We start from the raw sequence: 22,118 nt of genomic DNA, 5'->3' as shown, positions 1-22,118 counted from the left end.
ATCAAAAAATAGCTGAAATTGGTGCAAGTTTCACAGTGTTTCATGGATTGCGTCACATTTAAGTATTATAGCTTTATGATAAAGCAAAATATGAAAATTTTGGGATGTAAGGATACTTTTAGCAATGTATCGGAGAATACCGATCGGTTTAAATGGATAAAGTATGAAACTAGGAGCCTGTAGTTCCTCTCACTGCTAAGGAGACTTGAGAAAATCATTTAAGTTATAATTGGGTCAGTAAAAATGTCCGCAAAGAGTGCGCATGAAGAGTTGCTGTAAAATAAACTCGTGCTTTCTGTTCAGGCCCATAGCTCGAGACGAGCTGATTTGAACGTGGAAAGAGGCTTGAACACGATGGAGGAGACAATTCCAGGGCTGACACTGACCCAATCGTCCAGAAGAGATAGATTGGATACGAGAGTTGGCTCTGGAGGACCGTCGACTTCAGCTGGACACCTGGGTACGGCTGCCACAGATAACAGTGAGTGACTGGCATTCTGAAATATATTTAAAAAAATAGTAATGGATGATCATCCAAGTTCGAATCAATTTTTGAAATTTAAAGCACAAGAAAAGTACAATGGCGAACCATTACTCAAAATTGAATATCATTTTTAAGTAACTCAACCAAAGTTTATCTAATCAGTTTAATTGTTGACTTTTTACTCAAGATGTTTCATGATCAGATGTGTTTTGATGCTTTTCATCAAAACTTTACCTCAGTGAAAAATTACGCTTGGATTATAATCATTAATAGAAAGCCGTTCGAAGGAAACTGCTTCGTTCATCTGATGTTCTGTGTCAGAGACCGCCCCAACTGCAAACTATTCCTTTTTGGTAATCATGTGCGTTAATGGTCTGTGACTGTTAAAGGTCTTCTCGACTTTTTGGCAGATGGAATCAGTCAACAAGCAGGTAATCAAAGGTTCGAAGAACCGGGAACCGGAACAGCTGGAGTAGTGGATGGTGTCAATACAGTGTCAGGTGTTGAGGCTGGAGATAATTCAGTTGCAATGCAGTTGGATGCATTCACAGCTGCAACCGAGGAGCATCATGACAATTTGGGAGATCAGGATGATTTGGATGACGACGAGGATGGACACGGAAGCTCTGCCGATGTAAGTATTTTATTTCACGTCCACAGTGGAAATTTGGAAATGTAAACCTATCTTTTTGAAGGCATATAATAAGATTTCTTCGAGCACATAAGCAGGCAATGAACTTCCCAGTCATGCTTTCTGTCAAAACAGCATTTTTATGAAAATTCTTAAATCTGTTTACTTTAGAAAGATTTTCTTTGTGGTAAACGTTGATTGTTAGTTGATTAATTGCTCTCAAACGAAGTTTGTAGCAATTATATTAGTCCTGTCGCTCTTTTATCAGGCCTAGGTGTCAAGCAACCTCTTCTAAGAGCCAAGGAACCTCCTATAGGGTATGAAAATAGGTTATTACATATTTTCTAGATGTAATAGCAAGTTTTTCAAGATTTAAACATCACGAATTTTAGCATTTTTTTTAAAAAATATCTTGCAATTTTCATACTTTTTGACATGTATTGTCATCATTCAGGTCTTTGCAGACCCAGTGGGCAGAAAGCGTCCTAAGGGATTTGATAATAAGTTACTGAAAAGTTCTTATTGGCCCTGGAATAGTTTTTCAACTTTTTAATGTCACAAGTTTTTGCAATTTTTTTAAATAAAAATTCGCTATTTTTTAGGCTACTCTATCCTCAAGAGCCACGGGTTCTCTAGGGTTTGATAATATGTTACTGTATAGTTTTTAGTTGTAATGGAGTGTTTTTCAAGATTTTAATATCATGAATTTAAGCAATTTTTAATATTTGCATTTTTCCTGTTTTTGAATTTTCTCCGGCACCAGGGACCCTGGGACCTCTTCCAAGGTTTAATGATATGCCGATGAATAGTTTTTAAGAGTTAATGTTCCAATTGTATGGATATTTATGAGCCAGTGAAACTATTTCAGGCTTGAAACTGGGATACCGCATAGTCTCTTGAGACAATGATATGGTTCTTAAGATATTAATATCTTGATTTTTAAAATTTCCACTTGTTTCCAATTTTTAAACATTTACTGTGCTTTTTCTGCGTTTAGCGACCATTACTTGCCAACGAAACTATTTAAGTCTTGGAGATGGGTTACTTGACAAAACATTCGAGACAAGAAATGGCATTGAACTTTTTTTTTACTGCGAAGCTGAAAACGTTCATCATTTTGCCGTTAGTTTTCTTAATGATTTATTTACTAACAAGGCTGGAAAACTGGAAGTTGTAGAGTCGAATTCCATCAATGAATATATTTCTATCTCTTTCTGGCGGCTAGGGTTTCTATCCTTCTCTTTCTCGTTCACGTTTTATCTCTTTCTCTCACTCTCTTTCTCTCTGTTTTTGTCGATGCCACACTTCAGCTGCCGTTATGTGACGTAATGTCATCATTTCTTATCAGCATTAACAATGAGTTATAGTAGAAATGTTTTAATCATAAATGACTGAACAGGCGTTTTTCAGGAAATCATTGTTAATTGTTCTCAAAAGCAGTTTTTAGCAAATATTTTAATTCTGCTTGTCTCTTTTATGCAGTTTTTCGCTTGGCCGACTTTTCGTCTGAATTTTGTCTTCGGAAACTGGATAAAGAGTTAGCGCAAAGTTTGCATAAAATTCTGTTAGAGCCGTTAAGCCCACTAGTCTTCAAGTATGCGATTAACTGAAACTGTTTTGGAGACTTATACTTATGGTGTGAAGGGCGGTTCTTAGAAACTGTTCCTACACCCCCACCCACCCACCGCTCCCACATCAGTCCCTCAATCCGCTTTTGGACCCCCGTGCGCTCACCTTACGCCCCTTTAATGTAAAGTTAGCCTCAATAAACCGTGGCTAGCTGCTGACGAAGCCAACCACTCGCCGGTCGTTTGAGAGCAATTCGCCCGACGATAGTCGGTTATGTTTGTTATGGCAATGGAAAATGAAATCAGTGAACTAGTAATTACGTCATCATCTCAGCCGGCCATTCTAGCACTTCTATTTTTTTGCACTTCAAAGAATTTGAATTGTTTTAAGGCGCTGTCTTCTTCAAGACTCGAAGAGTCTTTATGGTTTTCTGTGAGCGGAAAAGAAAACCGGAAGTTCATGGAGTGAATATGGTACGAAAAAGTTGTTTCAGTGAACAAATTTGAGGAGTGGCGAAAATAGAGAGTGGTTTTTTATTCATACCTTCTTTTGAAACAGTGCGTTTGAAATGTTTGGTCAGTAAAAGGAGTTTTACGCTAATTTGAAGGATTTTTAACCAATTCTCCGGTTTTAAGGAAATTTTTAGCGATTTTGGACACATAATTGTGTTTTATTGCTTTTACTTTCAACTGACTATAGCCTAATGATTGTTTGCGGTTTCTATTGCAATTTAAATAGCATTTTTAGCAGGCTCTTTAGTAATAGTTATTTTTTGCTTTGAATTTTGACAGAAATTGTGAAAAATTAAAAATTTCTCTTAATTTCTTAGTTTTTCGATTTGTTTCAAAATTAGTGTTGTTTTTGTGCTTATTTTGGCTTGTCCGAATTTCTGTGAGCAATTGAGTTGTCTCGATTATCTGAAATATTGTTCTTTTGTACTTGTACTTGTACAAATTTTGTTTTTGTTTGTTTTTGGTCAAATTAATTTAATTAATTTTTTTTCAATAAAATGGTCTTCTTCCTTCTTTGATGCTGACTGCCATCAGGAATTTTTTATTCGCTAGGCTGTTTTTTGGTGAAGATATCTTGAATCGTTTTCGTCGGAATCGAATTCTTCGGCTAATATTTTTAAATCTGTTCTCAATTTTCGATGATTTTTGAAGTCAAATTGAAGTGATGATTTTGGTCACGCCGGAACAGTAAGTGGAGCAAAAAGGCGCATTCTAAAGCAGAGTAAGAAAATGGTGTTTGGACAAAATTTGTGGCATATTGACAATGGTTTTCCGAATCCTTTCATAGCCCATTCAAGGTCTTGTGCTTTTGTTTGATCGATGAAAATTCTTTGAATTGCGGCAGGACTTGTCGTGCTTTTTACAATTCAAAGAGTTTGAATTGTATTGGGGCGCTGTCTTATAGTATTGGGGCTTCACAATAGTCGTTCTAGTTGTTTAGTCATAATTATGGGCAGTTTTCTCCGAGTCGTTTCCGGAATTCTTCCGGCTATGTTTTTTTTAAGATCTATTCACACATTTAATGATTTTTGCAGTCAAATTAGAGTAGTGATTTTGGTCACGCCGAAACAGGAAGTGGAGCCAAAAAGCGAGGGGTTTTGCGACGTAAAATTTTCTCGCTCTAATTTTAAAGTCGAGTGAGAAAACGGTGTTTGAACAAAAAATCGCTTTCTCGCTAGTTGTTTTCTGTTCACATGCGGCAATTTCATTTTGATTTTCACTGTTTTTTTCGATTTATTGGATCCGATTTTTTTTCTAAATGGTTTTCCCACTCCATTCATAGTTCTTTCTAGGCCTAGTTTTTTGTTTGAACCAAATTTCCTTTCTTCGCTAGTGGTTTTTTGTCCACATGCGGCATTTTGACATTGATTTTCTGTTTTTTGTCTGATTTTTTTAGAATTGGTTTTCCCAATTCACTCATTGTCAGTTCTAGATCTAGTTTTCTGTTAGTCAATGAAAATTCTTTGAATTGTATTCAGGACTTGTCCTGCTATGTTTTTGATTGCCTCTGACAAAAATTTGTTAAGCTTTACCTTAGTTCGCAGATTGTTCAACATTTTGACCTTTTTGACTTGTCTAGAATAGTTTCATTCTTCGCTCATTCTGCTCAAAGTGCTTTTAAACAGCATTTGCTCAGCAAATCAATCTAAAGTGAGCAGAATCAGTATCGAAGAATGAAATCAAAATAGAAATTGGTAATGATACTAGCACCTGCATCCTCTCATAAAGAAACAGGAGTATGCATAACTACGAAGTCCAATCAGAATAGTTCGCACTTAAGGTTTTTGTACAATCAGTTTTTATCCTTGTTTTTCTGTTCCTTCAATTCCAAGCGGTGTTATGGGAATCAATGGTGGCTATGTTCTGGCAATCTGCCGGGTGTGTTTACGTTTGTATCGCATTTCGTTGATCTTAAATGTTTTATGTTAATAACTAACTTAACAGGGTGGGGTGGTGGGTGAAGATGACGTCACATTTGAAGTGGACATGATGGAGGAGGAAGAGGAAGAGGAGGATGACGAAGAGAGTGACAATGGAGGAGTGGTTGACAATGAAGAGGACAACAGCGAAGACGAAGAAGAGGAAGATGAAGATGACGATGATGATGACGACGATGACCTCGACGTGCCGAGTGGGGGCGAGGAGCAACATCATCACCATCATTCCCGTCATCACCACCCGCACCACCATCATCATCACCATTCACAACATCAGCACCCGTTGAACAGTTCCCATCCTGCTGGAGGACACCATTCTAATACCCAAGGAGGCTCAAATGTTCCAGGCAATCGCTCGTCATCCTCTGGACCGAATGCACTAACCAGTTCAGCTGGCGTGGGTGGTGGTCGGGACTCCAGAGCGACTTCCCCTCCTCCGCGTCCGCCTCTTAGCTCGAGAGTTGATGGAGATCCATCTGACATCAGTGCTCCTCATAGTCCAATTTTGGACTCAACAAGGACTACGATAGACTCTGCGGGAGACTTGGCCTGTAAGTGATGTCCAGGCTTTGTTAATGCATTGAAAGAATATTGAGACGAGATTGGTCGTGAAAGGAATCCAAATAATTATTTAGTAGGCTCAAAAGAATCCACAGGGGTTGAAATTTAACAGACATTCAGTGAGTGCACAAATTCCTATTTTTAGTTGCTCTCGAATGAGAGGCAATTATTGTAAACGTGTGTCTTTTTTATAGCTGCGAAGCTGTAAGTTGAGCGTAGCTATATTACGGTGCTCTTGGTTTTTTACAATTCAAAGAATTTGAATTGTATTGGGGCGCTGTCTTTTTTTAAAGATCTGTTCACACATTTTCATGATTTTTGAAGTCAAATTGGAGTAATGATTTTGGTCACGCCGGAACAGGAAGTGGAGCGAAAAAACGAGTGGTTTTGCGGCGTGAAATTTTTTCGCTCTAAATTTAAAGTAGAGTGAGAGAACGGTGTTTGAACAAAAATTCGCTTTCTCGCTAGTGGTTTTTTGTTCACATGCGGCAATTTCACTTTGATTTTTACAGTGTTTTCGATTCTTTGGATTGGATTTTTTTTCGAAATGGTTTTCCCGAACCATTCATAGTCCGTTCTTGGTCTAGTTTTCTGTTTAGTCAATGAAAATTCTTTGAATTGTGTGTCAGGATTTGTCCTGCTATGTTTTTTTAATAGCCGCACAGCGATAGCTGGGGCTATTATTGGCCTTCTCTTGGTTTTTTTATTTCGTCGTCATGGTTTTTGTTACGACCATATGACGTCACAGCCACTTTTTGTTCATTCGTTCATGCAATTTCAACTGATTTGCATGTGTGACGTCATTTTTCGCTCTTAGTGGAACGAGTTTTTTTGTTCATGCGCGTGATTAAATTTTTGGTCACACTTGACTTACCTCACTCTCAAAAATGACTTCCTCACTTTGAAATTGACTTTTATTTACTTTAATTCAAAGAGATAAGGTCAAATGAGTGTCACTCTAAATGAAGGTTATTTGAGATCAGCTAATAGAGGCAGCAGTACCTTATACAGATTTTTAATCACAAATATAACAGATCAGCCTTCAATGAAAAGACGAATTTTTTAGTCTGTCTTTCTGTTTTTTTTAGACTGCCGATCTACGAATCTAATGCGGCTATTTTCTGGCAATCTGCCAGCTATATTCAATTCTTCATTTTTGTGACGATTATTATAGCTGCGAAGCTGTAAGCTGAGCGTAGCTATATTGCGGTGCTCCTGGTTTTTTTTGTTTCGTCGTCTGACGCTCTTTTTTCCATTTACATTTGTTCACAAAGCAAAGCTGAAAAAGTCAAATTTTCTGAATGACTCCTTGCTCTCACTAACGGCATTTGCGCGCGTGACGTCATTTCTCACTCGCTTTAGCAAAATTTTTTAGGTTATTTGCGTGATTAGATTTTGATCATACGTGATTTACCTCACTCAATAAAATCTATATATTAATTCTAACTCGAATGCTATACCACCATGTTTAAGCGCCTATCTTCACATGTTTTAGCGTCCCTTAAACATGCAGCCTAGCGTAATGCATGCATCCTATACCACCATGTTTAAGCGCCAATCTTCACATTTATTAACGGTCCTTAAACATGCAGCGTCTTCTGTGACTTGGTTTTATGTGTGTGCGTGCGTGTGTCCGTGAGCGTGCATGCGTAAGTGTGTACGTGTGTGTGTGTGTGTGTGTGTGTGTGTGTGTGTGTGTGTGTGTGTGTGCGTGTGTGTGCACGTAGGCATTCAAATGACCATTTTGCTCTTTTCGGTTTTGGGACGTTCAATTCGTTTTCAAACGTTGGCTTGCTTTTCAAACGTTCGATTTCTTTTCGAACGTTCTTTTAACTTGAACGCTTACGTCTATGTGACTGTGTTTGTGTGTGTGTGTTTGTGACCTTCAAGTGATAAAATTTAACTGACGTTAACCATGGCTTGGAGTACAACCACTGAATTTTATCCTTGTGGGATTGTGTGTGAAACTGTTTGAGCGCGCGCGCGTGTGTTTGTGTGCATGTATGTGTGTTTGCGTGCACGCGTGTGAGACCTTGAGCTGTTGACCTTTAACTGAGGTTAACCGTTACATTGAGTTGCTTTAATGCAATAATGATTGTTCTTTTTACATATCATTCCTTTTTGCATATCCCAGATGGCCAACGATTTGGTAAGCATCCATTGGTGATTAAAAATAATTAGGGCGGGCAGGTCTGAACTGGTCTAATGTTTTGTGAGGTTTTGTTCAGATTTTTTTTTCATTCTCTCAGACTCTTATCCTGCAATACAATTATCCTCCTGACTTTTCTTCGCTAAAACTTTTCGCTTTTCTTGGCTAAAACGTTCTTCGCTTTTCGTCGTTAAAGATAACTTTCAGAAATGACTGCTTTACCAATCAAAGGCCTGCAGCAAAGCTTTAAAGCTGAGATCGAAAAATTTGAGCAATAATTTATGGTTGCTGTTGAGTGGTTGCAGACGGCATTAAATTATTCTGTCTATAAAACGAAAAGCCAAGGAGTCTGACAGAAAGAAACTCAAAAAGTTGCTTAGGCCCTTAAGAAAGTGTCCCGAAATAGATAGATTGAGAGCAACTTTTGCTCACTTTCCCCTATTTATTTTCTCACTTTCTTTTTCTTTTCTCACTTTCTTTTCTCACTTTCTCTCACTTTCTTTTCTCACTTTATCTTCTCACCTTCTCTGCTCACTTTTTTTCTCACTTTCTTTTCTCACTTTCTTTTCTTACTTTCTTTTCCCACTTTCTTTTCTCAATTTCTTTTCTCACTTTCTTTTCTCACTTTATTTTCTCATTTCCTTTTCTCGCTTTGTTTTCTCTTTTTATTAATTGCTCTCAATCGAAGTTTGTAGCAATTATATTAGTCCTGTTGGTCTTTTTTTATGCGATTTTTCGCTTGACCGATTTTTCGTCTGACGCTTTTGACTTTTCGTCCTCAAAAACGGGATAAACAGGTAGCGCCCAGTGGGCATTAAGTGCTCTTAGAGCCTTTCAGGTCTGTTTCAGCTCAAACTGTTTTGGAGACTTATACTTATACTTATGGTGTGAAGGGCGGTTCTGAGAGGTTGATGAGAAACCCCCCCCCCCCCCGTTGACCCCCATCCCCACCGCGCTGTTGCCCCCCCAATCAGCCCCCAGTGCACCCCCCCTCCCCGTGGCTAGCTACTGACGAAGCCAACCGCTCGCCGGTCGTTTGAGAGCAATTCGCCCGACGTTAGTCGGTTATGTTTTTCTCTTTTTCTCTTCTCACTTTCTTTTCTCAATTTCTTTTCTCAATTTCTTTTCTCACTTTCTTTTCTCACTTTCTTTTCTCACTTTCTTTTCTCACTTTCTTTTCTCTCTTTCCTCACTTTCTTTTCTCACTTTCTTTTCTCACTTTCTTTCTCACTTTCTTTTCGCACTTTCTTTTCGCACTTTCTTTTCTCACTTTCTTTTCGCACTTTCTTTTCTCACTTTCTTTTCTCACTTTCTTTTCTCACTTTCTTTTCTCACTTTCTTTTCTCACTTTCTTTTCTCACTTTCTTTTCTCACTTTTTTTCTCACTTTTTTTCTCACTTACTTTTCTCACTTTCTTTTCTCACTTTTTTTCGCACTTTTCTCACTTTCTTTTGTCATTTTCTTTTCTCACTTTCTTTTCTCACTTCCTTCTCTCACTTTCTCTCTTTCTTTTCTCACTTTCTTTTCTCACTCACTTTTATCACTTTATTTTCTCACTTTCTTTTCTCACTTTCTTTTCTCACTTTTTTTCTCACTTACTTTTCTCACTTTTTTCTCACTCTCTTTTCTCACTTTTTTTGCTCACTTCCTTTTCTCACTTTTCTTTTTTTCTTTTCTCACTTTCTTTTCTCACTTTCTTTTCTCTTTTTCTTTTCTCTTGTTCCTCACTTTCTTTCCTCACTTTCTTTTCTCACTTTCTTTTCTCTTCTTTTTTCACTCTTTTTTCGTTTTTTTCTCACTTTCTTTTCTCACTTTTTTTTTCACACTTTCTTTTGTCACTTTCTTTTCTCACTTTCTCTCTTTCTTTTCTCACTTTCTTTTCTCACTTTCTTTTCTCACTTTCTTTTCTCACTTTCTTTTCTCAATTTCTTTTCTCACTTTCTTTTCCCACTTTCTTTTCTCAATTTCTTTTCTCACTTTCTTTTCTCACTTTATTTTCTCATTTCCTTTTCTCGCTTTGTTTTCTCTTTTTATTAATTGCTCTCAATCGAAGTTTGTAGCAATTATATTAGTCCTGTTGGTCTTTTTTTATGCGATTTTTCGCTTGACCGATTTTTCGTCTGACGCTTTTGACTTTTCGTCCTCAAAAACGGGATAAACAGGTAGCGCCCAGTGGGCATTAAGTGCTCTTAGAGCCTTTCAGGTCTGTTTCAGCTCAAACTGTTTTGGAGACTTATACTTATACTTATGGTGTGAAGGGCGGTTCTGAGAGGTTGATGAGAAACCCCCCCCCCCCCGTTGACCCCCATCCCCACCGCGCTGTTGCCCCCCCCCCAATCAGCCCCCAGTGCACCCCCCCCCTCCCCGTGGCTAGCTACTGACGAAGCCAACCGCTCGCCGGTCGTTTGAGAGCAATTCGCCCGACGTTAGTCGGTTATGTTTTTCTCTTTTTCTCTTCTCACTTTCTTTTCTCAATTTCTTTTCTCAATTTCTTTTCTCACTTTCTTTTCTCACTTTCTTTTCTCACTTTCTTTTCTCACTTTCTTTTCTCTCTTTCCTCACTTTCTTTTCTCACTTTCTTTTCTCACTTTCTTTCTCACTTTCTTTTCGCACTTTCTTTTCGCACTTTCTTTTCTCACTTTCTTTTCGCACTTTCTTTTCTCACTTTCTTTTCTCACTTTCTTTTCTCACTTTCTTTTCTCACTTTCTTTTCTCACTTTCTTTTCTCACTTTCTTTTCTCACTTTTTTTTCTCACTTACTTTTCTCACTTTCTTTTCTCACTTTTTTTCGCACTTTTCTCACTTTCTTTTGTCACTTTCTTTTCTCACTTTCTTTTCTCACTTCCTTCTCTCACTTTCTCTCTTTCTTTTCTCACTTTCTTTTCTCACTCACTTTTATCACTTTATTTTCTCACTTTCTTTTCTCACTTTCTTTTCTCACTTTTTTTTCTCACTTACTTTTCTCACTTTTTTCTCACTCTCTTTTCTCACTTTTTTCGCACTTTTCTCACTTTCTTTTGTCACTTTCTTTTCTCACTTTCTCTCTTTCTTTTCTCACTTTCTTTTCTCACTTTCTTTTCTCACTTTCTTTTCTCACCCTTTTTTATCACTTTCTTTTCTCACTTTCTTTTCTCTCTTTGTTTTCTCGCTTTCTTTTCTCACTTTCTTTTCTCACTTTCTTTTCTCACTTTCTTTTCTCACTTCACTTTTTTCTCACTTTTTTCGCACTTTTCTCACTTTCTTTTGTCACTTTCTTTTCTCACTTTCTTTTCTCACTTTCTTCTCTCACTTTCTCTCTTTCTTTTCTCACTTTCTTTTCTCACTCACTTTTATCACTTTCTTTTCTCACTTTCTTTTCTCACTTTCTTTTCTCACTTTCTTTTCTCGCTTTCTTTTCTCACTTTCTTTTCTCACTTTATTTTCTCACTTTTTTTCTCACTTTCTTCTCTCACTTTCTCTCTTTCTTTTCTCACTCTCTTTTATCACTTTCTTTTCTCACTTTCTTTTCTCGCTTTCTTTTCTCACTTTCTTTTCTCACTTTCTTTTCTCACTCTTTTCTCACTTTCTTTTCTCAATTTCTTTTCTCACTTTTTTTCTCACTTTCTTTTCGCACTTGTTTTCTCACTTACTTTTCTCACTTTTTTCTCACTTTCTTTTCTCACTTTTTTTCGCACTTTTCTCACTTTTTTTCGCACTTTTCTCAATTTCTTTTGTCACTTTCTTTTCTCACTTTCTTTTCTCACTTTCTTTTCTCACTCACTTTTATCACTTTCTTTTCTCACTTTCTTTTCTCACTTTCTTTTCTCACTTTCTTCTCTCACTTTCTTTTCTCACTTTTTTTTCTCACTTACTTTTCTCACTTTTTTCTCACTCTCTTTTCTCACTTTTTTCGCACTTTTCTCACTTTCTTTTGTCACTTTCTTTTCTCACTTTCTTTTCTCACTTTCTTCTCTCACTTTCTCTCTTTCTTTTCTCACTTTCTTTTCTCACTTTCTTTTCTCACTCACTTTTATCACTTTCTTTTCTCACTTTCTTTTCTCACTTTCTTTTCTCGCTTTCTTTTCTCACTTTCTTTTCTCACTTTCTTTTCTCACTTTCTTTTCTCACTTCACTTTTTTCTCACTTTTTTTCGCACTTTTCTCACTTTTTTTGTCACTTTCTTTTCTCACTTTCTTTTCTCACTCTTTTCTCACTTTCTTTTCTCACTTTCTTTTCTCACTTTTTTTCTCACTTTCTTTTCTCACTTTCTTTTCTCACTTTCTTTTCGCACTTGTTTTCTCACTTACTTTTCTCACTTTTTTCTCACTTTCTTTTCTCACTTTTTTTCGCACTTTTCTCACTTTTTTTAGCACTTTTCTCAATTTCTTTTGTCACTTTCTTTTCTCACTTTCTTTTCTCACTTTCTTCATTCACTTTCTCTCTTTCTTTTCTCACTTTCTTTTCTCACTTTCTTTTCTCACTCACTTTTATCACTTTCTTTTCTCACTTGCTTTTCTCACTTTCTTTTCTCACTTTCTTTTCTCACTTTCTTTTCTCACTTTTTTTTCTCACTTACTTTTCTCACTTTTTTCTCACTCTCTTTTCTCACTTTTTTTCGCACTTTTCTCACTTTTTTTGTCACTTTCTTTTCTCACTTTCTTTTCTCACTTTCTTCTCTCACTTTCTCACTTTCTTTTCTCACTCTTTTCTCACTTTCTTTTCTCACTTTCTTTTCACTTTTTTTCTCACTTTCTTTTCTCACTTTCTTTTCTCACTTTCTTTTCTCACTTTCTTTTCGCACTTGTTTTCTCACTTACTTTTCTCACTTTTTTCTCACTTTCTTTTCTCACTTTTTTTCGCACTTTTCTCACTTTTTTTCGCACTTTTCTCAATTTCTTTTGTCACTTTCTTTTCTCACTTTCTTTTCTCACTTTCTTCATTCACTTTCTCTCTTTCTTTTCTCACTTTCTTTTCTCACTTTCTTTTCTCACTCACTTTTATCACTTTCTTTTCTCACTTGCTTTTCTCACTTTCTTTTCTCACTTTCTTTTCTCACTTTCTTTTCTCACTTTTTTTTCTCACTTACTTTTCTCACTTTTTTCTCACTCTCTTTTCTCACTTTTTTTCGCACTTTTCTCACTTTTTTTGTCACTTTCTTTTCTCACTTTCTTTTCTCACTTTCTTCTCTCACTTTCTCACTTTCTTTTCTCACTCTTTTCTCACTTTCTTTTCTCACTTTCTTTTCACTTTTTTTCTCACTTTCTTTTCTCACTTTCTTTTCTCACTTTCTTTTCGCACTTGTTTTCTCACTTACTTTTCTCACTTTTTTCTCACTTTCTTTTCTCACTTTTTTTCGCACTTTTCTCACTTTTTTTCGCACTTTTCTCAATTTCTTTTGTCACTTTCTTTTCTCACTTTCTTTTCTCACTTTCTTCATTCACTTTCTCTCTTTCTTTTCTCACTTTCTTTTCTCACTTTCTTTTCTCACTCACTTTTATCACTTTCTTTTCTCACTTTCTTTTCTCACTTTCTTTTCTCGCTTTCTTTTCTCACTTTCTTTTCTCACTTTCTTTTCTCACTTTCTTTTCGCACTTTCTTTTCTCACTTCACTTTTTTCTCACTTTTTTTCGCACTTTTCTCACTTTTTTTGTCACTTTCTTTTGTCACTTTCTTTTCTCACTTTCTTTTCTCACTTTCTTTGCTTACTTTCTTTTCTCACTTTTTTTCTCACTTACTTTTCTCACTTTTTTCTCACTTTCTTTTCTCACTTTTTTTCGCACTTTTCTCACTTTTCTCAATTTCTTTTGTCACTTTCTTTTCTCACTTTCTTCTCTCACTTTCTTCTCTCACTTTCTCTCTTTCTTTTCTCACTTCACTTTTTTCTCACTTTTTTTTCTCACTTTTTTTTGCACTTTTCTCACTTTTTTTCTCACTTTCTTTTCTCACTTTCTTTTCTCACTTACTTTTCTCACTTTCTTTTCTCACTTTTCTCACTTTCTTTTGTCACTTTCTTTTCTCACTTTCTTCTCTCACTTTCTTCTCTCACTTTCTCTCTTTCTTTTCTCACTTTCTTTTCTCACTTTCTTTTCTCACTTTCTTTTCTCACTCACTTTTATCACTTTCTTTTCTCACTTTTTTTTCTCACTTTATTTTCTCACTTTCTTTTCTCGCTTTCTTTTCTCACTTTCTTTTCTCACTTTCTTGTCTCTCTTTCTTTTCTCTCTTTCTTTTCTCATTTTCTTTTCTCATTTTTTTCCTCCCTTTTTTCTCACTTTCTTTTCTCACTTTCTTTTCTCACTTTCTGTTCTCACTTTCTTTTCTCACTTTCTTTTCTCACTTTCTTTTCTCACTTTCTTTTCTCACTTTCTTTTCTCACTTTCTTTTCTCACTTTCTTTTCTCACTTTCTTTTCTCACTTTCTTTTCTCACTTTTATTTCTTTATTTCTTTTCTCAATTTTTCTTTTCTTTTTTTCCTCACTTTCTTTTCTCACTTTCTTTTCTCACTTTCTTTTCTCACTTTCTTTTCTCCTTTTCTTTTCTCCGTTCCTTTTCTCACTTTCTTGTCTCACTTTCTTTTCTCACTTTCTTTTCTCTTTTTTTTGCTCACTTTTTTTGCTCACTTTCTTTTCTCACTTTCTTTTCTCACTTTCTTTTCTCTTTTTGTTTTCTCACTTTCTTTTCTCTTTTTTTCCTCACTTTCTTTTCTCACTTTCTTTTCTCACTTTCTTTTCTCACTTTCTTTTCTCACTTTCTTTTCTCACTTTCTTTTCTCACTTTCTTTTCTCACATTCTTTTCTCACTTTCTTTTCTCTTGTTCTCTTCTCTTTTTCTTTTCTCTATTTTTCTCTTTTTCTTTTCTCTCTTTTCTCACTTTCTTTTCTCTTTTTCTTGTCTCGTTTTTTTCTCACTTTCTTTTCTCATTTTCTTTTCTCACTTTCTTTTCTCCCTTTTTTCTCACTTTTCTCACTTTCCTTTCTCACTTTCTCTCATTTTCTTCGCTCACTTTATTTTCTCAATTTACTCTTTCTTTTCTCATTTTCTTTTCTCATTTTTTTCCTACCTTTTTCTCACTTTCTTTTCTCACTTTCTTTTCTCACTTTCTTTTCTCACTTTCTTTTCTCACTTTCTTTTCTCACTTTCTTTTCTCACTTTTTTTTCTCACTTTTTTTCTCACTTTCTTTTCTCACTTTCTTTTCTCCTTTTCTTTTCTCACTGTTTTTCCTCTTTATTTCCCTCACTTTCTTCCTCCACTTTCTTTTCTCTTTTTCTTTCCTCACTTTCTTTTCTCACTTTCTTTTCTCACTTTCTTTTCTCACTTTTTTTGCTCACTTCCTTTTCTCACTTTTCTTTTTTTCTTTTCTCACTTTCTTTTCTCACTTTCTTTTATCTTTTTCTTTTCTCTTGTTCCTCACTTTCTTTCCTCACTTTCTTTTCTCACTTTCTTTTCTCTTCTTTTTTCACTCTCTTTTTTCGTTTTTTTCTCACTTTCTTTTCTCACTTTTTTTTTCACACTTTCTTTTCTCACTTTCTTTCCTCACTTTCGTTTCTCATTTTCTTTTCTCACTTTCGTTTCTGACTTTCTTTTCTCACTTTCTTTCTACTTTTTTTCTCACTTTCTTTTCTCACTTTCTTTTCTCACTTTCTTTTCTCACTTTCTTTCTCACTTTCTTTTCTCACTTTCTTTTCTCACTTTCTTTTCTCACTTTCTTTTCTCACTTTCTTTTCTCTTTTTCTTGTCTCGTTTTTTTCTCACTTTCTTTTCTCATTTTCTTTTCTCACTTTCTTTTCTCACTTTCTTTTCTCACTTTCTTTTCTCACTTTCTTTTCTCCCTTTTTTCTCACTTTTCTCACTTTCCTTTCTCACTTTCTCTCATTTTCTTCGCTCACTTTATTTTCTCAATTTACTCTTTCTTTTCTCATTTTCTTTTCTCATTTTTTTCCTACCTTTTTCTCACTTTCTTTTCTCACTTTCTTTTCTCACTTTCTTTTCTCACTTTCTTTTCTCACTTTCTTTTCTCACTTTTTTTTTCTCACTTTTTTTTCTCACTTTCTTTTCTCCTTTTCTTTTCTCACTGTTTTTCCTCTTTATTTCCCTCACTTTCTTCCTCCACTTTCTTTTCTCTTTTTCTTTCCTCACTTTCTTTTCTCACTTTCTTTTCTCACTTTCTTTTCTCTTTTTCTTTTCTCTTGTTCCTCACTTTCATTCCTCACTTTCTTTTCTCACTTTCTTTTCTCTTCTTTTTTCACTCTTTTTTCGTTTTTTTCTCACTTTCTTTTCTCACTTTCTTTTCTCACTTTTTTTTCACACTTTCTTTTCTCACTTTCTTTCCTCACTTTCGTTTCTCATTTTCTTTTCTCACTTTCGTTTCTCACTTTCTTTTCTCACTTTCTTTTTACTTTTTTTCTCACTTTTCTCACTTTCTTTTCTCACTTTCTTTTCTCACTTTCTTTCTCACTTTCTTTTCTCACTTTCTTTTCTCACTTTCTTTTCTCACTTTCTTTTCTCATTTTTTCTCACTTTCTTTTCTCACCTTCTTTCCTCACTTTCGTTTCTCATTTTCTTTTCTCTTTTTCTTTTCTCTTTTCTTTTCTCACTTTCTTTTCTCTTTTTCTTTTCTCACTTTCTTTTCTCTTTTTTTCCTCATTGTCTTTTCTCACTTTCTTTTCTGAACTTCTTTTCTCATTTTCTTTTCTCATTTTCTTTTCTCATTTTCTTTTCTCACTTTCTTTTTTCACTTTCTTTTCTCTTTTTCTTTTCTAACTTTCTTTTCTCACTTTCTTTTCTCTTTTTCTTTTCTCACTTTCTTTTCTCTTTTTTTCCCACTTTCTTTTCTCACTTTCTTTCTACTTTTTTTCTCACTTTCTTTTCTCACTTTCTTTTCTCACTTTCTTTTCTCACTTTCTTTTCTCACTTTCTTTTCTCACTTTCTTTTCTCACTTTCGTTTCTCACTTTCGTTTCTCACTTTCGTTTCTCATTTTCTTTTCTCTTTTTCTTTTCTCTTTTCTTTTCTCACTTTCTTTTCTCACTTTTCTTTTTTTCTTTTCTCACTTTCTTTTCTCACTTTCTTTTCTCTTTTTCTTTTCTCTTGTTCCTCACTTTCTTTCCTCACTTTCTTTTCTCACTTTCTTTTCTCTTCTTTTTTCACTCTTTTTTCGTTTTTTTCTCACTTTCTTTTCTCACTTTCTTTTCTCACTTTTTTTTCACACTTTCTTTTCTCACTTTCTTTCCTCACTTTCGTTTCTCATTTTCTTTTCTCACTTTCGTTTCTCACTTTCTTTTCTCACTTTCTTTTTACTTTTTTTCTCACTTTTCTCACTTTCTTTTCTCACTTTCTTTTCTCACTTTCTTTCTCACTTTCTTTTCTCACTTTCTTTTCTCACTTTCTTTTCTCACTTTCTTTTCTCACTTTCTTTTCTCATTTTTTCTCACTTTCTTTTCTCACCTTCTTTCCTCACTTTCGTTTCTCATTTTCTTTTCTCACTTTCTTTTCTCACTTTCTTTTCTCACTTTCTTTTCTCACTTTCGTTTCTCACTTTCGTTTCTCACTTTCGTTTCTCATTTTCTTTTCTCTTTTTCTTTTCTCTTTTCTTTTCTCACTTTCTTTTCTCACTTTTCTTTTTTTCTTTTCTCACTTTCTTTTCTCACTTTCTTTTCTCTTTTTCTTTTCTCTTGTTCCTCACTTTCTTTCCTCACTTTCTTTTCTCACTTTCTTTTCTCTTCTTTTTTCACTCTTTTTTCGTTTTTTTCTCACTTTCTTTTCTCACTTTCTTTTCTCACTTTTTTTTCACACTTTCTTTTCTCACTTTCTTTCCTCACTTTCGTTTCTCATTTTCTTTTCTCACTTTCGTTTCTCACTTTCTTTTCTCACTTTCTTTTTACTTTTTTTCTCACTTTTCTCACTTTCTTTTCTCACTTTCTTTTCTCACTTTCTTTCTCACTTTCTTTTCTCACTTTCTTTTCTCACTTTCTTTTCTCACTTTCTTTTCTCACTTTCTTTTCTCATTTTTTCTCACTTTCTTTTCTCACCTTCTTTCCTCACTTTCGTTTCTCATTTTCTTTTCTCTTTTTCTTTTCTCTTTTCTTTTCTCACTTTCTTTTCTCTTTTTCTTTTCTCACTTTCTTTTCTCTTTTTTTCCTCATTGTCTTTTCTCACTTTCTTTTCTGAACTTCTTTTCTCATTTTCTTTTCTCATTTTCTTTTCTCATTTTCTTTTCTCACTTTCTTTTTTCACTTTCTTTTCTCTTTTTCTTTTCTAACTTTCTTTTCTCACTTTCTTTTCTCTTTTTCTTTTCTCACTTTTTCTCTTTTTTTCCTCACTTTCTTTTCTCACTTTCTTTCTACTTTTTTTCTCACTTTCTTTTCTCACTTTCTTTTCTCACTTTCTTTTCTCACTTTCTTTTCTCACTTTCTTTTCTCACTTTCTTTTCTCACTTTCGTTTCTCACTTTCGTTTCTCACTTTCGTTTCTCATTTTCTTTTCTCTTTTTCTTTTCTCTGTTCTTTTCTCACTTTCTTTTCTCTTTTTCTTTTCTCACTTTCCTCTTTTTTTCCTCATTGTCTTTTCTCACTTTATTTTCTCACTTTCTTTTCTCACCTTCTTTTCTCACTTTCTTTTCTCATTTTCTTTTCTCACTTTCTTTTCTCACTTTCTTTTCTCACTTTCTTTTCTCACTTTCTTTTCTCACATTCTTTTCTCACTTTCTTTTCTCTTGTTCTCTTCTCTTTTTCTTTTCTCTATTTTTCTCTTTTTCTTTTCTCTCTTTTCTCACTTTCTTTTCTCTTTTTCTTGTCTCGTTATTTTCTCACTTTCTTTTCTCATTTTCTTTTCTCACTTTCTTTTCTCACTTTCTTTTCTCCCTTTTTTCTCACTTTTCTCACTTTCCTTTCTCACTTTCTTTTCTCATTTTCTTTTCACTTTCTTTTCTCACTTTCTTTTCTCACTTTCTTTTCTCACTTTCTTTTCTCACATTCTTTTCTCACTTTCTTTTCTCTTGTTCTCTTCTCTTTTTCTTTTCTCTATTTTTCTCTTTTTCTTTTCTCTCTTTTCTCACTTTCTTTTCTCTTTTTCTTGTCTCGTTATTTTCTCACTTTCTTTTCTCACTTTCTTTTCTCACTTTCTTTTCTCACTTTCTTTTCTCACTTTCTTTTCTCACTTTCTTTTCTCATTTTTTCTCACTTTCTTTTCTCACCTTCTTTCCTCACTTTCGTTTCTCATTTTCTTTTCTCTTTTTCTTTTCTCTTTTCTTTTCTCACTTTCTTTTCTCTTTTTCTTTTCTCACTTTCTTTTCTCTTTTTTTCCTCATTGTCTTTTCTCACTTTCTTTTCTAACTTTCTTTTCTCACTTTCTTTTCTCTTTTTCTTTTCTCACTTTCTTTTCTCTTTTTTTCCTCACTTTCTTTTCTCACTTTCTTTCTACTTTTTTTCTCACTTTCTTTTCTCACTTTCTTTTCTCACTTTCTTTTCTCACTTTCTTTTCTCACTTTCTTTTCTCACTTTCTTTTCTCACTTTCGTTTCTCACTTTCGTTTCTCACTTTCGTTTCTCATTTTCTTTTCTCTTTTTCTTTTCTCTTTTCTTTTCTCACTTTCTTTTCTCTTTTTCTTTTCTCACTTTCTTTTCTCTTTTTTTCCTCATTGTCTTTTCTCACTTTATTTTCTCACTTTCTTTTCTCACTTTCTTTTCTCACTTTCTTTTCTCATTTTCTTTTCTCACTTTCTTTTCTCACTTTCTTTTCTCACTTTCTTTTCTCACTTTCTTTTCTCACATTCTTTTCTCACTTTCTTTTCTCTTGTTCTCTTCTCTTTTTCTTTTCTCTATTTTTCTCTTTTTCTTTTCTCTCTTTTCTCACTTTCTTTTCTCTTTTTCTTGTCTCGTTATTTTCTCACTTTCTTTTCTCATTTTCTTTTCTCACTTTCTTTTCTCACTTTCTTTTCTCCCTTTTTTCTCACTTTTCTCACTTTCCTTTCTCACTTTCTCTCATTTTCTTCGCTCACTTTATTTTCTCAATTTACTCTTTCTTTTCTCATTTTCTTTTCTCATTTTTTTCCTACCTTTTTCTCACTTTCTTTTCTCACTTTCTTTTCTCACTTTCTTTTCTCACTTTCTTGTCTCACTTTCTTTTCTCACTTTCTTTTCTCACTTTTTTTTCTCACTTTTTTTTCTCACTTTCTTTTCTCACTTTCTTTTCTCCTTTTCTTTTCTCACTGTTTTTCCTCTTTATTTCCCTCACTTTCTTCCTCCACTTTCTTTTCTCTTTTTCTTTCCTCACTTTCTTTTCTCACTTTCTTTTCTCACTTTCTTTTCTCACTTTTTTTGCTCACTTCCTTTTCTCACTTTTCTTTTTTTCTTTTCTCACTTTCTTTTCTCACTTTCTTTTCTCTTTTTCTTTTCTCTTGTTCCTCACTTGCTTTCCTCACTTTCTTTTCTCACTTTCTTTTCTCTTCTTTTTTCACTCTCTTTTTTCGTTTTTTTCTCACTTTCTTTCCTCACTTTCTTTTCTCACTTTTTTTTCACACTTTCTTTTCTCACTTTCGTTCCTCACTTTCGTTTCTCATTTTCTTTTCTCACTTTCGTTTCTCACTTTCTTTTCTCACTTTCTTTCTACTTTTTTTCTCACTTTCTTTTCTCACTTTCTTTTCTCACTTTCTTTTCTCACTTTCTTTCTCACTCTCTTTTCTCACTTTCTTTTCTCACTTTCTTTTCTCACTTTCTTTTCTCACTTTCTTTTCTCACTTTCTTTTCTCACTTTCTTTTCTCATTTTTTCTCACTTTCTTTTCTCACCTTCTTTCCTCACTTTCGTTTCTCATTTTCTTTTCTCTTTTTCTTTTCTCTTTTCTCACTTTCTTTTCTCTTTTTCTTTTCTCACTTTCTTTTCTCTTTTTTTTCCTCATTGTCTTTTCTCACTTTCTTTTCTCAACTTCTTTTCTCATTTTCTTTTCTCATTTTCTTTTCTCATTTTCTTTTCTCATTTTCTTTTCTCACTTTCTTTTCTCACTTTCTTTTCTCTTTTTCTTTTCTAACTTTCTTTTCTCACTTTCTTTTCTCTTTTTCTTTTCTCACTTTCTTTTCTCTTTTTTTCCTCACTTTCTTTTCTCTCTTTCTACTTTTTTTCTCACTTTCTTTTCTCACTTTCTTTTCTCACTTTCTTTTCTCACTTTCTTTTCTCACTTTCTTTTCTCAATTTCTTTCTTTTTCTTTTCTAACTTTCTTTTCTCACTTTCTTTTCTCTTTTTCTTTTCTCACTTTCTTTTCTCTTTTTTTCCTCACTTTCTTTTCTCTCTTTCTACTTTTTTTCTCACTTTCTTTTCTCACTTTCTTTTCTCACTTTCTTTTCTCACTTTCTTTTCTCACTTTCGTTTCTCACTTTCGTTTCTCACTTTCGTTTCTCATTTTCTTTTCTCTTTTTCTTTTCTCTTTTCTTTTCTCACTTTCTTTTCTCTTTTTTTCCTCATTGTCTTTTCTCACTTTATTTTCTCAATTTCTTTTCTCACTTTCTTTTCTCACTTTCGTTTCTCATTTTCTTTTCTCTTTTTCTTTTCTCTTTTCTTTTCTCACTTTCTTTTCTCACTTTCTTTTCTCACTTTCTTTTCTCACTTTCTTTTCTCACTTTCGTTTCTCATTTTCTTTTCTCTTTTTCTTTTCTCTTTTCTTTTCTCACTTTCTTTTCTCTTTTTCTTTTCTCACTTTCTTTTCTCTTTTTCTTTTCTCACTTTCTTTTCTCAACTTCTTTTCTCATTTTCTTTTCTCATTTTCTTTTCTCATTTTCTTTTCTCACTCTCTTTTCTCACTTTCTTTTCTCACTTTCTTTTCTCTTTTTCTTTTCTCACTTTTTTTTCTCTTTTTTTCCTCATTGTCTTTTCTCACTTTCTTTTCTCACTTTCTTTTCTCACTTTCTTTTCTCACTTTCTTTTCTCACTTTCTTTTCTCACTTTCTTTTCTCACTTTCGTTTCTCATTTTCTTTTCTCTTTTTCTTTTCTCTTTTCTTTTCTCACTTTCTTTTCTCTTTTTCTTTTCTCTTTTCTTTTCTCACTTTCTTTTCTCTTTTTCTTTTCTCACTTTCTTTTCTCTTTTTCTTTTCTCACTTTCTTTTCTCAACTTCTTTTCTCATTTTCTTTTCTCATTTTCTTTTCTCATTTTCTTTTCTCACTCTCTTTTCTCACTTTCTTTTCTCACTTTTTTTCACACTTTTTTTTCACACTTTCTTTTCTCACTTTCTTTCCTCACTTTCGTTTCTCATTTTCTTTTCTCACTTTCGTTTCTCACTTTCTTTTCTCACTTTCTTTCTACTTTTTTTC

General features: G+C 33.9%; 2 protein-coding genes across 2 annotated transcripts in view; one reads left to right on the top strand and one right to left on the bottom strand.

The window, feature by feature from the left end:
* Positions 1-22,118, bottom strand: part of LOC142337485 (peroxiredoxin-2-like) — a 538,029-nt gene that overhangs the window by 444,340 nt on the left and 71,571 nt on the right. The window lies entirely within an intron of this gene.
* Positions 1-22,118, top strand: part of LOC142337996 (E3 ubiquitin-protein ligase UBR5-like) — a 204,229-nt gene that overhangs the window by 154,557 nt on the left and 27,554 nt on the right. Inside the window, exons 27-29 of the mRNA XM_075387630.1 lie at positions 304-481; positions 874-1,118; positions 5,141-5,684. Coding sequence (XP_075243745.1) covers positions 304-481; positions 874-1,118; positions 5,141-5,684 — 967 coding nt within the window. The remainder of the gene's footprint in view (positions 1-303; positions 482-873; positions 1,119-5,140; positions 5,685-22,118) is intronic.

Source organism: Convolutriloba macropyga, chromosome 4 (genome assembly GCF_964194025.1).
Source record: "Convolutriloba macropyga chromosome 4, txConMacr16.3, whole genome shotgun sequence".
Lineage (NCBI taxonomy): Eukaryota > Metazoa > Xenacoelomorpha > Acoela > Convolutidae > Convolutriloba > Convolutriloba macropyga.
This window is presented reverse-complemented; position numbering and strand designations above follow the sequence as displayed.